General features: G+C 39.8%; 2 protein-coding genes across 11 annotated transcripts in view; one reads left to right on the forward strand and one right to left on the reverse strand.

The window, feature by feature from the left end:
• fbxo9 (F-box protein 9) overlaps nucleotides 1-1,320 on the reverse strand; it is an 80,812-nt gene extending 79,492 nt beyond the window's left edge. For 3 of the 6 annotated variants that reach the window (XM_048530367.2, XM_048530364.2, XM_048530362.2), the window contains exon 1: nucleotides 1,206-1,320. In XM_048530367.2, coding sequence (XP_048386324.1) covers nucleotides 1,206-1,208 — 3 coding nt within the window. In that variant the 5' untranslated portion in view covers nucleotides 1,209-1,320. The remainder of the gene's footprint in view (nucleotides 1-1,205) is intronic. The other 3 variants (XM_048530366.2, XM_048530365.2, XM_048530368.2) reach the window with 2 other exon arrangements.
• Nucleotides 1,321-1,781: 461 nt separating this feature from the next.
• The window catches only part of LOC125452254 (serine/threonine-protein kinase ICK-like), a 59,194-nt gene continuing 45,143 nt past the window's right edge, over nucleotides 1,782-15,832 (forward strand). For 2 of the 5 annotated variants that reach the window (XR_007247508.2, XM_059645581.1), the window contains exons 1-2: nucleotides 1,783-2,035; nucleotides 12,166-12,440. Coding sequence is in view for 3 of the 5 variants with exons in the window: in XM_059645581.1 (XP_059501564.1) it covers nucleotides 12,340-12,440 (101 nt within the window). In the remaining 2 variants the exon portion in view is untranslated. Of the gene's footprint in view, nucleotides 2,036-6,328; nucleotides 6,371-12,165; nucleotides 12,441-15,832 lie in introns of all 5 variants that reach the window. The other 3 variants (XM_048530427.2, XR_009445702.1, XM_048530426.2) reach the window with 3 other exon arrangements.

Raw genomic sequence — 15,832 nt, forward strand, 5'->3', positions numbered from 1 at the left:
TTAATGTGAAGTCACAATAGCTCCTTTCAACTTCCTATTTTCAAAATTTGCAAAGTGATCAACAACATCAGGCCGTCTGTTATGTTGTAAGGAGTGACAGAATGTATACGATAAAAATATATTTATCACATGATCATACCATACGACTAAAAAAAAATTCGACAAGATCATGAGTAAAAACCCCATTATAAACTGTTAAATCAAAAGAGATGTAGAGATGTTCTTATATTTGTTTTCAATGGATCGCTTTACTCCATTAAAAAGAAGCATTAAAATTATACATGAAAATATCCAATTTTCAGACTGCTGTTTTGTTTTGCATCCTTTGATTTATAAAGCACAAACCTTTCAAATTTTAAAATCGTTTAATGTATTTGTAGTAATTTTCTCTGAAAATAAATAACAGTATTTGGATATCATACATTACAGAAGTAATAATTTAGCTGCTGGCAAATGTTACTATTACAGGTCTCTCACTTTTGATGTACAATAACCTTCTGCTGTACTTCACTAACAGTTATCTATATCCTCATTACATTCTGCAGTTTCATCTGATCGGTGGGTACAATATTGCAACCCGGTTCATTTGGTCAGCCTTCAAAGTCGAGAATAGTGGACGAGAAAAATGCATTAGAGCTGAAGGACACGATCATCGTTCTTCTGCAGTGCCTCAATGTATTCTTTAGCAACCTGAGGACAAATGTGCCAACCCTGCAGGCACACGTTTAATTCAGATCATCACACACAATCGGTACATATCAGCTGAGGCAGAGCAGAAACGTATTAGCTGCCTTTCACTGGCATGCTTTGCACTCCTTTTCAGAAAGAGGAACAGAACCGAGTTTAACGGGGGAGACCAATCCACTGGATTGTCAAACTGAAACAGAGGATCGTTGCGTTGATATTCGGCCCCAAAGCAGGTCAACTTTGATTTTTTTGCCATCCCCATCTTGCTCATAACGACACCCTATCGTTATATATATATATTATGCATGTTTAACAAGAAAATCACAGAAGTCACACAGCCCGAATGGATTACAGATCAGTAACGAGCAGGTTAGATGATCACACATCTTTCCTCCTCCTCACCTCAGTCAGTCAAGCCGGGCACCTCCGATCATACACCACCCCTCCAAAACACACACACACAGACACACACAAGCACACGCGAGGAAGAAGCACCGCCGCCGTCTTGCAGTGTTTACCATGCTTTGAAAAGGGCCTGTCGACCTCCTGGACAGTAAACAAGCCTGACGCAGCTGAGCGATCGGAGATTATTGCAGTTCTCGGTCGGAAAAGCGAACCACACAATCCAGGAAAATACGAGCTCTCCAAACAGCCGCCATGTCGACAATTCTGAGCTGGGGGGGGGGTTGCTGTAGTGATGTCGGTGGAAGAGGAGATGATGGTGGGTGGTGCCGGACTGTGGAGTCGGTGGTGAGTCACCCTCACCCTTCCGACCCGAAGTCAGGAGGCATCATACCCACCTCCTCTGCATCTGCGGCGGAAAACTGGAGGACTGGAGCGCGTACGCACGCACACGGACGGACGCACGCACCTTGCACGTTAACCCTCTTCAAATTTGCGCCACGAGCCGGGTACCACAGTACTAGTCAGTAGAAACCTATCGCGCATGCGTCACGTCTCCCTGCCCAAGAGCGCCGCTGTTTGACGCCTGTTTCATCTCTCCGCCATCCGCTGTGTAGTGCGCACGCGCCATCCTTCTCCCAGCTTTGCGTGAGTCCGCCCGATTCAAGGGCGTCTGACGCATGCGCTTTGGTGCTGCGCGGATGTTTGGGGAGAGGCAAGGAGAGGCACTAGACAGAGGAGGAGCTCTGTCTCCCGGGAAAAGACACATCTGTGCTGCCGCCATGTTGGACCAGAGTGAAACATTAGCAATAGTAGTTGTAGGAGTAGTGGCCTGAGATGGTCTTAGCTTGTGATGTGTTCACTGCCTCTATTCTTTCGAGGTAATTTTATTTTCGCCTTTAAATCACGTTGGCTCAGTTAAGTGGCTCTGGGCTTCCGGCAACCGGTAAGGGTAGTTTTGTTTTCATTTTATTTGACTCATTCCCGATCATGACCCAGTACTGTGTGTGTCTGTCTGTGTCTGTGTTTTGAAACCACTCCCTTTGAAATCGTATTAGAAATACGTGTTCGGGTAAAACTTTAAAAAGAAAATTACCCGCACGTCGATGTGTCAGGGACTTACGAAACTGCCTTCAACTCGTGTAATGTTTCTTTGACATTTATCTATTTGTAGTAGTTAGCCAGGACATTTCAGTTCCTACAGCAGTAGCTGTTGCTTTTGGCTGATCGCTGTCATCCAGTCTGTCCGACAGTGTGAGCGAGTAAACACTTTTCAGTTTAGCATTATCTGCTTCTCCAGTTTTGTTTACAAAATTGGGGAGGGCTATAAGAATTCTGGTATCAGGAAAGAAAATCCAAGAAACACGATGCTGGTATCTGAAAAAGTAAGACGCCCGTTGAAGCAGAAGTCCCTTCATCTCCAGTCCGTTTTCTACCTTGAAGAGGCATTGCCCTAGGGTCTCGAATTCTCTAGTGTCTCTAGAATTTTCCAGGAAGACTTGTCTTCAGGATGTCAAAGCCCTTTACAATCGCTCAGATACATTCGAAGTATTTAGTCCTTGGTATGATGGAGTGAAATCCGCCGGTGTACTACACGCAATAATGAAATGTTCACTTTACCCCAGGAGAAATCCTAAGCATTTAAAATAATTCCACAGGATTTCTCGCATGCCCACCTGTCGACAGACGGTCTCCACAACTCTTTCTGATTGATATTCCCTATCCTTATCTACATAGTGCTGCATCCTTTTGCTCACTGCAGACCCTGCTGTACTCTTGTGAGGAACATAGGAAATGGGAATAGGAATAGACCATTTGGTACCTTGACTGTGTGACCTACCTTGACAGCTTTTCCTGCATTAATCTCACATCTCTCTATTTTTAATATCTAGAATTCTAACAATCTCCGTCCTTAACATACTGATGGCCAAGCTTCCACTGTTGTTTGGATTAAAGAATTCCAAAGATTCAATTTCCTTTGAGTGAAGAAATACCTCCCTTATGTTAGCCCTAAATGGCATTCATCTTATTCTGAAGCAATTTCCCATAATTTTAGATGTTCCACTAGATGCAACATATGTGTCTGCTATTGAGCTCAGAAAGAAAATTTTGTGTTTCAGTGAGATCACCACTTGTTCTTCTAAATGCCAGGTAATTTACGTAACATTCTCTTCAGTCCTTTCTCATAAAACATTCCTGTCATCCTAGGGATCAACCTGGTAAACTTTTGTCACAAATCCTCCATGTCTGTGATATGGGTATTTTTAATGAGTTCTGTTTTATGTATCTTTGGAGCAGGTGGAACTTGAATCCAGACCTTCTGGCTCAGAGATAGGGTTACTACCACTGCACTGCAAAGCGATTTGTCAATTACATATCATTCCTTGTGTAATGAGACCGGAACTGGACATGACGCTCTCAATGTTGGCCCATCAATGCTGTCCCACAATAAGAACGTGACCTTATTTTATTACTTACTGCTGGCTGTCAGTGACTTATTAACAAAATATTTAAGAAATACTCCATTTTTGTGGGGTGAAAAAAACAAATGTAATAATTTCATATTTTTCTGCATTATAGTCTGAATGCCATGTTCATACTTGCTCACGCAGCTGATCTGCATCCCTTTGAAGACTTTGCATTTTCCTCACTATGCACACTCACACCTAGTTCTTTATCATTTACAAACTGGAAAGAAGGGTCCAGACCCAAAACGTCAGCTTTCCTGCTCCTCTGATGCTGCTTGGCCTGTTGCGTTCATCCAACTCTACACCTTGGTATCTCAGATTCTTCAACATCTGCAGTTCTTACTATCTCTGGAAATATTACATTTGGTCTTCACATTCTAATCATTATTATAGATTATGATCAACCCAAGCACTGAAGTTTGCAGTATCTCACTAGCCACAGCCTGTCAACCTGAGCATGACTCGATTATTCTTACTGTTTTCTGCTCATTAACCTGTTCTCAATCTATGCCAGCCTTGAGGGATCGTATGTTGCATTGGTACTGTCTGTACTTTTGGTGTAGATGATCTGTACTGAAGTTCCACCTGTTCCAGCGGTTTATCATGGCACGTGTAAACATTTTTATTTCAAAATTAGAGCTCTTACCATACAGTGAAAAGTGCTTACCCCAAGGCAAGAAGTGCTGGCTTCAAGTCCCACCTGTCCTATGTCAAAACATGTTGAACTAGTTGATTAAAATAACTATTAGGCTGTGTCTCCTGACGCCCCATAAAATGTTCACATTGCACATGTGGAAAGATCTGTGCACGTTGCTGAAATGCTCTGTTAGTTTAAAACAAAAGCATGTCAACATCCAAATATACAAAGTAAATATGAGTGAGCAGGATGGAATGATGTTGCTGACTGATAAACTGTATGTGCACATTTTGCGCATGTGTACTCGGAGCATTTTGGGACTGTTAACAGGTATTGTCTAACACATACCCTCAATCCCATGTGCTGTATTGTTGCTTAGTAACCTCCTGTGTAGAACCTTATAAAAATATTCAGAAGACTGGAGGGTGGCTAATGTTATGTCACTGTTTAAGAAAGGCTGTATGGAAAAGCCAGGGAATACAGACTGGTTGTCCAGATGTCATTGGTGCGTAAGTTGTGGAGAGGACTCTGATACAGAGAATTTACTTGCATTTGGAAAGGCAAGAACTGATTCAGGATAGTCGACATGGCTTTGTGCGTGGAATATTGTGCCACACAAATTTGACTGAACATTTTGAAGAGTTGACCAAGAAGATAGATGAAGGCAGAGTGGGAGACATCGTCTACATGTACTTCGGCAAGGTTCCACATGGTATACTGGTTAGTAAGGTCAGATTGCGTGGGATACGGGGATACAAAATTGGCTTGATGGTAGGAGACAGAAGGGTCAATAGAGGATTGTTGTTTGGACTAGAGGTCTTTGAACAGTGGTGTGCTACAAGGATTGGTGCTGAGTCCACTGTTGTTTGTCATTTATATCAACGATTTGGGTAGAACTTAGGAATCATGATTAGTAAGTTTGGGGATGACACCAAAATTGGTAGTATAGTGAATCATGAAGAAGGTTTCTAAGAGTACAATGAGATCTTGATCAGCTGGACCAATGGGCCATTGAGTGGCAGATGGTGTTCATTTTAGATAAGTGTGTGGTGTTGCATTTTGGAAAGACAAACCAGGGCAAGAATTATACAGTTAATGGTATTTTCGACCAGAGAGACCCCAGGGTGCAGGTACATAATTCCTTGCAAGTGGCATCTCACGTAGACATGGTGGTGAAGAAGGCATTTGGCACATTTACCTTTATTGGTCAGAGCATTGAGTGTAGGAGTTGATACGTCATGTTGTGGCTGTACGTGACATTTTTTTTAAAGACTTGTAAAACAATCCCTACAATGTGGAAGCAGGCCATTCAGCCCATTGAGTCCATAACGACCCTCCAAAGAGCATTCTATCCCAACTTAACCCCCCACCCTATCCCTCTAACCTTGCATTTCCCATGTCTAATCCATCTAGCCTGCACCTCTCTGGACACTGGGCAATTTAGCATAGTCAGTTCACCTAACCTGCACATTTTTGGACTGTAGGAGGAAACCGAAGCACCTGGAGGAAACCCACATAGACACAGGGGAAATGTCCAAATTCCACGCAGACAGTTGCCCAAGGCTTTTGACCAAATACTGTTCTGGTTGCCCTGTAGGGGAATCTGCAATTACAGAGCATAAGTTTAAGGTAAGAAGGGAAAAATTTAAAAGGTCCTGAGGGGCAACTTTTTCGCAGAGGGTGGTATGTGTATGAAATGAACTGCCAGAGGAAGTAGTAGAGGTGGGTACAAGTACAACATTTAAAGTATATTTGGGCATGGAGGGAGGTTTTAGAGGGATATGGGCCAGACCTATTTTGGGACTAGCTCAGCTCAGGAAACCTGGTTGGCATAGGCAATTTGGACTGAAGGGTCTCTCTCTATACTGTATGACTCTAAATCCAAATTTGCCATTTCGATGCATTCACCCACCCACCCTCCATTCATCTGTTCTGCTCAGTGCATTCCCAACACGTTTGCCAAAAATGAGTTCCTTCTCATAATGTGAAGATGCTTCTGTCCAGTCCTACTGTTATTTTGCAAGTGTGCAGTTAATGCGTCATTTAATTAGTTTAAAAGATTTGTAGTTCCCAGTTTCCCCTCTCCCTCCTTTCTTAAATAGTGGGGTTATATCTGATACCTTCCAACCTGCAGGAACTGTTCCAGAATATAGAATTTTTGAAGATGACCACTGAAGTAAGTTGACACAGAAATCTTGCTTTAGAATCCCTGAATTACCTTCTCCCATCTTATCTTGATTTGTTTACTTCCTTGTGGTAATATTATGCTTCTCAAACACTAGATTTTTTTTGTTCTCCACTGCTTTGTCTCTGTGTCTTTCCTACTTCTAAAACTGGCCCTAGTCTTTCTCTGAATTGTGCCTTCTAACTCGATTTTTGACATGTTCTTCTGCATGTTATCAAGTTGATGAAAACGATTATTATGTGTTGCACCTCATGAATTGTTTCTCCTGGGTATTTTTGAATGGTACAATCTCTTGGTTCTGTTCTCTGAATTAAATTATTTTCAAAATGTAAGATGATCCAGAAATCAAGAAAATGATCATGATGTGCATGTGGATTTAAATCTTGTATTTAATATTGACAGGTACGTAAAGTTGTATTACCTTACTGCTGGTCATTTGACCTAATGATTCTACAGTTCACAGTAGTGTTCTTTAGTAATTGAGCCACCTAACACTAGTGCATTGTTAATTTTCAATAAATATAAATATTAAAGCTGTAGTTTGCACTTGAAGACAAGTCAGTGTACACTTGCTTGTGTACGTTACTGGTTCAATATCTGCATGTGAAAAGAAGTATCAGCATTGTGTTTTGTCAGTAGTTCCAAATGTAAACATGAATATTCAAACAAACCATAGGTTGCCTAGCAGCTAGTTATTTGACTCTTTCAATGTTAGTACAGTTTATTCACTACAGAATCAGTACGTTTAAATTAGGTGTCAGCTTTTCAGTTGTTTAAGTAGTCCTTTTGTGTAGATCAGAGAACAGAATTCACTGTGCTTATGTAGACAGTGTGGAATTTTGAACATATTGCATTCATGATTGCAATAGAGATGTCCCATTCCACACTAATAACAGCATTGATGTTTTTGAAAGCAGCATATTATATAAATTATTGTTCAAGTTTAATGTCAGTAACAAGTCACATTGCACTTAGTTGGTAGATTAGTACACATACTTAGTAAAATATGGTCTAATCCAACATATATCAGTGCATTTTATGCACATCACACATCTTTGTGATGTTGTTAACAATGATAAGTTGTATTTGCTATGGCTTCACCAGTGATACTTGAATGGCACACTAGCGATACACTCTGTGTGCTCATTTGAGACTGCATATGAATTTGGTGAGACACGGTGTATGTTTGGTTTGCTTCAGTCCGAGTGCAGAGTGCAGCAATTACACATGCCTATCAAGATGCTTTTTTTAAATCCTTGCATCCATGTACTTACATGATTGCATTAGAATTATTGCTGTAGATTTTAAGGTGAGGTGTGTTTCAAGTGTTTAGTGAATGAACAGAATCTCCGATCGCACTTGGTAATGTTTGGTTTCTGATCACTTGTTCACTCAACTTGTTAAAATATCTTTTACCTAGCTCTAAGTCCCCCTCCTGTCAGTAATCAGCGTTGTTCATTCATGAAAGTAGTAAACTGAAACTCGCTCTTCACTACCTTATGAAGCGCATTAAATTTATCATTTGTTGAGTAAAGAAGTCAGAAATGGTGGATACGTTCCGGTGCCAAACAATGCCAATATATTATTTTATTGCAGTAAAATATCATGTGGGAATCTTGAAGCTTTGCAATTGGAACAAAAATTAGCACAAAATACTTAGTGTACTCACATTGTTTCCTCCAACTTAATCAATGGTTGTATGCCGGTGACCTCTTATTATTGTATTAGATAAACTGAGTAGAATTTATGACTTGGATTCCAATTTAGACATGCTCAAAGGAATTGAAATGAACAAATCTAGGGGTTAGGTGCATTTGTTGTACCGGGGTGAATTTACAGTGCAGGATTCCACTTGAAGACCATCATCTAATTTTTTTCCTCAATTAAGACTCTACATTTTGAAAAGGGACTAAAATTATAGGAATGAATTATTTGCATTTCCATAAATATTTGGGTTTATCCTGTCAAATCAAGGGAACTGATTCTCTGAGACAACAAAATGTGAGGCTGGATGAACACAGCAGGCCAAGCAGCATCTCAGGAGCACAAAAGCTGACGTTTCGGGCCTAGACCCTTCATCAGACAGGTCTAGGCCCGAAACGTCAGCTTTTGTGCTCCTGAGATGCTGCTTGGCCTGTTGTGTTCATCCAGCCTCACATTTTGTTGTCTTGGATTCTCCAGCATCTGCAGTTCCCATTATCAACTGATTCTCTGACGTTGGCATGGCAAGCCAGTCCCTTTTTTAAAATTTTTTTTTCATGAAACTGTATGGCTTACAGCCCATTTCAGAAAATATTTAAAGGTCATCCAGATTACAGTGGTTAGGTGACTCTTTTAGGCTGGTCCAGGTAAAGCTGGCAGGTGATCGTCTCTCAAAGAAGACAATAATAAACCAAAAGTGGCTCTTACAACAAGCCCTGGTATTTTCATGGTACCGTTATTGAGAGTAGTTTTTCTTGGTCTTCACATTACCCAGCAGTCTACAAGGAACAAGATTGAATAATCCTTGAAATTGTGCTTTGACGTTTCTGTGCTTGATTAACCTATGTTTGTTTCAAATGATGCAGGCAATAAACAAACCTGAGCAACAGCTAAAATTTTGAGGGAATAAAATTTCATCTATGTGTTAATTTTCAGTGGCAGAAAAAAACTGACCAGTGAAATTTTTGAAATGACATTAAAGGAATGCTAAGACTTGAAATGAATTGATTATGCTTCTTGTGACTTCACTTCATATTTACATTTCAAATGCAGGAACTTAGCTACTTGGTGTATTTGAATAGGGAAGGCAGAAAGTGAAGTGCTGTTTTTGCAAAACTAATGGTGCAAATGCATTTCTCTGATTGCAACTTTTTCATTTCCATACACATTTATGCCTTGCAGTTATTTTGAGTGCACATTTGGGTGACTTGCATATAATAGTGTACGTATTTGGCACCAAGACAAACAAAGTGCGCAAGCCGTAAGCAAAAACAGCCACAAAGTTGAATTGCGTGTAAAGATAAACTAGAAACTTACTTCCCTTAATCTTAAAAAACGCAATTTCATTGAAGTATGAAAAAGCAGAGATCTGCAAATCTGGAATCATGTGGCCAGGTTGGGATTGGTGTTAGGGATCCTTCTCAAGAAAAGCTAAAGAAAAGGTGTGGCGTAAACTTTATGTTGGGTTAAAAACTCTGGAATCATTTACTTTAGGCAGGATTGGATACTCAGCAGTATCTTGCTCCTCCAGACTCTTTCCATAAAAGAACAAAAGAGGTAAGCAATTTAGTCCCTTGAGCTGCCTTCATCATTCAGTATGATCATTGGCTGATCTCAGCTTGGCCTCAACTCAGTGCCATGCAGATTGGCTAGAATGGATGAACAATTAGTTTGTATAATAAATAAATCCTGAAATAAGTATCCATTTTTTGATGTTTGAGTACAAACTTTGTTCCTCCCATTTCCACTGTATCCACTGAAAATTCCAAATCCCTGTGTACTTACTGTCACATTTGGGAAGCGTCAGTTACATCTATGAGTGATCCCTGAAGAATACCTTTAGGAGCATTTAAAACATACAAAATATTGTGCAAGTTTCTTCTTGCCAAGTGGGCTGTTTCACATATGATGGAAAGGAAACAATGAAGCTCACCTCATAATGCAAAATTTTGTGGCAGCTATATTTTAAGCATTCATGATTTACACTAGTCAGAAATGACGTGAGCACATTTTAAATAAATAATTACATAAAATAGTGCACCTTGAGAACAGAAGATTAGCTGTAAAAATGATACTAAACTCCATCATGAAGTAAAACTATATATAGCAGCGTTCTCTGAACTTTTCTGCAGGGACCACATTGTTAAACATGCAGCCTCTTTTCCTTGAATAGTAATTTTACTAATGATTCAGAACAGGTCAGTGAAGATTGCTATAATATACTGATGAACATTCCCCCAAACACAATTAATGCATGTTTATGTTCAGCAGTTATTTCCTGTATAAGCGTGAGGATTTTTCACTATTTACAAGTCTCTCTTTTTTATCTCTGTGGGTTATGGGTGAACAGGATATATAATGAGATGAAGTGAATATTAGAGTCTGGATCGGTTGGACTTCAGAGGTTAGAACCCAGGTATCCAGCAAGAATGAGTGGTCAGGGTTCAAGGTAATGAAGACATGGGTAAGAACATGAATATTGGAAAAAAATTGGGAATGCATTATCCTATAAAGTGTTCTATTTGGCATTTCCATTTGGTTTTTTTGGACATGAAACACTCCAACCTGTAAAGCAATTTTTGATGTAATTCTATGCAGAGTAACTGTGTTCAAGTATTTTGAGGATTTACAACTGGGATTTTCTAACATGTCAGGTTTAAATAAGCTTCATACCACTATCATATATCATATACTGAAATCCCAGGCTTCAAAACAGTTTGGAAGTGCAAGGTGCACGTCTAATATGGAATGTTAAGAAATTAAGGGAAAGTGTTAATAGATTAATATCTCCTGTCACATGGGCTAAGCTATCTTATATCTTAGAGGATTAGGTTTAGGTCATCTTGACAAAAGCTGAGTGTAATCACTTATGGGTTATTTTGTACACAGGCTATTTTGTATTGTGTCTGTTAATACAGTAGCAAAACATAGAAATGATGAATTTACTTATTCGTAAATGCCTGGCAGTCAGTCAAAATTCAGTTGAGCAGTACTGTTATTGCGAGAGTGGTAATAGCAGCTCAATGGATTTTTTTTAAAAGCGCAATGAAGGATATATGGTTCAGATTAAAAGGCAGGATTATGCAATAGGATAAAGTAACTTTTTTATGTAGTAAAAGAAAAGAAATGTGATGTAGCAATGTAATAATTTTACATGAAATATTTAGTATGTACTGTATTCCTGTTGGTTTGGTCACTGCGCACATAAGGGTGGAAATCTTGGACATTGGGACTCAAACTTATTTGGTAAAATTCCAAAGCACTTCATAGAGAACTAAGTAGATGCACAGTCAAATTGGCCAAGGGCAGGCAATGAACCTGTGACCTTCATATTATTGGAACCATGCTTTAACCATCAGACCTAACCATCACATCTTTTAATATTTGAAAATTACGTTAAATGCTTCTTGTGTGGATGAAGGGAAGGAGATCTCAAGGCAGGAAAGAGGTAAGGAGTGGTAACTCAAATGTTAGATGAAATAATGGAGGAAAAACAGTGACAAGTTCACAACAAGTGCCTTTTGTTCATGAAAGAACAGGGAAGTGTTTGTGGAAGAAATGGAATGGTATAAGATGCAAATTCCAGGAGTGGTTGTGTTAATGTACCCAATCTCAAATTACATCTTGCCTTTAGTCTCTTTATTCTTTGGATTTCTTTAAAGTGACTGTGGAAAGCCAAGGTTCATAATTTGCAGTTTTGTTCCTTTTTTAATCCTTGAGGTTAGTTTTTAAAGAAACAGCTACGTAAATGAAACTCTGTCATTTGTTTCAAAATGTATGTAAACACTTCAGATACAATGAATTTGTTGAAATTGTTAGAAATAAGAATGTTGGCCAGAGTTGCACAGGTAAATATATCTTATAAGCTTAGTTGAATGGGCAGACCAGACTATGGTTTAATGTTGTGTCCAAATGGTTGTGCCCCGACAAGACCTCTTTTCCTGCAGTTGATTTCACAGGAATATTATCGCAAATGTCCTTAAAGTTAAGAAATGTTCAACTGTGCAGAGATTTTGTGATGGCCAGTAGAATATGTTTGTTTAAATTTATTTTATTTCTTAAATTTTTTTTCAATCCATGTACAGGTAAAATCATCTCCAAAATATGCCTTTCGTAATTGATATAGACCTCAATGTGAATGGCTACATAACATGTTACTGCACTAACAGAAGAATTTGTCGAAATAATTTCTTACTGCTAAGTGAGGAACCTTGGGTACATTTCAAACTCTGCTGTGAGTACAAAGAGTCTGCATTGGCATGAATCGTTACACCACTATGAAGCAACTTGGAGATGGAACATATGGCTCCGTTCTCATGGGAAGAAGTATAGATTCAGGAGAGCTAGTTGCCATTAAAAAGTAAGTGACTTCTTTTTAAGATAACAAGGTGTAGAGCTGGATGAACACAGCAAACCAAGCAGCATCAGAGGAACTGGAAGGCTGACTTTTCGGGCCTAGAGCCGCCTTCAGAAATTCTGAAGAAGGGTCTAGGTCTGAAACGTCGGCCTTCCTGCTCCTCTGATGCTGCTTGGTTTGCTGTGTTCATCCAGCTGTACACCTTGTTGTCTCATTCTCCAGCATCTGCAGTTCCTACTGTCTCTGACTTTTTTATTGCTGTACGTATTCCAATATATTGGCTAGTTTTCAAAGTCTACTTAATCAACATGATTCACTTAAAGTGGCTACAATGTACTGCAAATTGTACTCCCTAGTAAAGTGGTTTCCTGCTCCTATTGGTATATATTTGAAGGCTGTATTAATTGGGGATAAAATCTGAATGACAAGTCTTCCTTTAACATTATGTCCAGATTGCATTTGCTGTATCCCTGCACTGTTAAATGGCAATGTTTTTAAATATTGTTGTAATTATAATGCAGTTACATTCTTGGAGTTGGAGATTTTCCATTCTTCAGGCAGCCAATAGAGGGTAGTAGTGGCCCAGAATTATACTTGTCCCTTGTCTGTACAGCCATAATTATATAAATCGTTATATTGATCAGAAGTTCCTATTTATGATACCAACATGTCAAACTCTAAAACTGCGTTAAAAGACAGTTTTGAGCTAAAATGTTAAGCTGAAATCAGGGTGGTGTTCGTTCTTCCAACATTTCTCCCTTTTTATCTAAACATCCACCAAGATTAAAACATGATCCTTTTTGAGTCGTGGAGGCAACTAAAGAAAGGGGAATATTCAGTTACAGCTTTTCAACCTTCCGCTGTAGAAAACATTGGCTTGATATGAGTTTGATTGTTCTCTGACTTCTGATATTGACTTCAAAAACACATATTTGGGCTGTCAATTAATTATTACCATGTACCTAAAAGGATATTAGCCCATAGCAGTTCTCCAAGAATGTACAGCTAATGGGAGTACCCAGGAAGTTCATAACTTCCAAAGAGTTATTGGGGATTTATCTTGTTCTTCTTCTTAAATGATTAAAGTGTTTGCCATAGACAGAATTTGTGTGTTCCTTTTTCCCCAGCCTTTGTCGGCCTCTTTGTCTAAAAGGTGCTTGTTTTCTTGACCTGAGAGGGAGTGTGACCTAATTAAATTTCAACAACCTTTTTGAGTTTTTCTTTTCTATAATCAAATGTTCGAGAAGCTAACTAGGTCTGGCAGCATCTGTGGAGGAGGAAACAGAAGTAACATTTCATGTTCAATAGAGTCCTTTCAGACTTGAAGCATCAACTCTACTTCTGTCTCCCCGGATGCTGCCAGAGGTGTTGAATTTTTCCAATACGTCGTTCTAGTTTCAATGTGTTCAGTGTTTCATTTTTATGTGAATTTTATTACTTGTTACCACACCCTTTCACTGGATTTTTAAGCGTGACTGCTTTCACACTCACGCATCAATTAGGCACATAGAGTCATATAGCACTGAAACATACTGATCAGATTTTCTAAACTGAACTACTCCTGGTATGGGCTTGGCCCAAATCCCTCTCAACTTTCCTATTCATGTTCATGTGCATGTCCAAATATCTTTCAAATGTTGTACCTGCCTCTAACACTTCTTCTGACAGTTCGTTCCAAATATGCGCGTCCCTCTGTGTGAAAACGTTGCCCCTGAGGACCCTTTTAAATCTTTCTCTTCTTAAATCTATTCCCTCTTATGTTTGTAAAAGTGTTAATGGTCATGTCTTGCATCAAAAACATCAATTTTGAATGGTAGGGTTCTAAAGCAAAAAGTTTTGCAGTAACATATATTTCTTGCAGTTGAATTTTGAGGAGGTTGGTTTTTGGTTGAACTTAAAGTTGGAACAAGTGGGGGAAATTCCTTTCATTGTTTGAATGCCCTATTTTCAAGGTTTTGCTGTTTATTTCTTGGGCTGCTTAGATTACTTGTTTGAAGGCTTACGGTGGAATTCTCTACTGTCAGCTGTCTTCTTATTTTCCCTCATTGTGTGACTTCTCCAAGTTCAGACCTTTTTTCTCAACCTGGCTCATGTAAATATTGATTTCAATCATCTTGTGGTATTGTTTGGCACCTTTTGAGATTCATCCAGCCTACATTGAATGAGAAACTACTGTACAATGGAAGACAATTAGACATATTGAGTTTCAATCCTTCCTTTTGTGTGTTGAGACAGTTAGGCTTAGTGGAATTCTGTGTTTGTTTTGTGGATAATTCATTCTTAATGATATGTATGAATTTCCTGAATGGTTATGAATTTCTACATTTAATTAGGTAACTTGCTTAGGATGTTTACATTTCAAAACACCCAAGGTTATGTGATTTGCAGTGGCATCTTTAATAATCTGTCCAAATCTGTAAAATCTGTCAAATTTAAAATTATTAACTGAAAGTTTATAACATACCAGACTATGACGTGCTATGAATTTCTTTTCATAATGCATTCTGTACCTAGCCTTTATTAAATGGTGTCAGTGATAATGGGAACTGCAGATGCTGGGGAATCCAAGATAATAAAATGTGAGGCTGGATGAACACAGGCCCAGCAGCATCTCGGGAGCACAAAAGCTGACGTTTCGGGCCTAGAACCTTCATCAGAGAGGGGGATGGGGTGAGGGTTCTGGAATAAATAGGGAGAGAGGGGGAGGCGGACCGAAGTTGGAGAGAAAAGAAGATAGGTGGAGAGGAGAGTATATGTAGGGGGGTAGGGAGGGGATAGGTCAGTCCAGGGAAGACGGACAGGTCAAGGAGGTGGGATGAGGTTAGTAGGTAGGAGATGGAGGTGCGGCTTGGGGTGGGAGGAAGGGATGGGTGAGAGGAAGAACAGGTTAGGGAGGCAGAGACAGGTTGGACTGGTTTTGGGATGCAGTGGGTGGAGGGGACGAACTGGGCTGGTTTTGGGATGCGGTGGGGGAAGGGGAGATTTTGAAGCTGGTGAAGTCCACATTGATACCATTGGGCTGCAGGGTTCCCAAGCGGAATATGAGTTGCTCTTTCTTTTTTTTTAGGGACTGGACGTCCATGGTGAAATATTCCGCTTGGGAATCCTGCAGCCCAATGGTATCAATGTGGACTTCACCAGCTTCAAAATCTCCCCTTCCCCCACCGCATCCCAAAACCAGCCCAGTTTGTCCCCTCCCCCCACTGCACCACACAACGAGCCCAGCTCTTCCCCTCCACCCACTCATCCCAAAACCAGTCCAACCTGTTTCTGCCTCCCTAACCTGTTCTTCCTCTCACCCATCCCTTCCTCCCACCCCAAGCCGCACCTCCATCTCCTACCTACTAACCTCATCCCACCTCCTTGACCTGTCCGTCTTCCCTGGACTGACCTAT

This window comes from Stegostoma tigrinum, chromosome 4, assembly GCF_030684315.1.
Source record: "Stegostoma tigrinum isolate sSteTig4 chromosome 4, sSteTig4.hap1, whole genome shotgun sequence".
NCBI classification, from domain to species: Eukaryota; Metazoa; Chordata; class Chondrichthyes; order Orectolobiformes; family Stegostomatidae; genus Stegostoma; species Stegostoma tigrinum.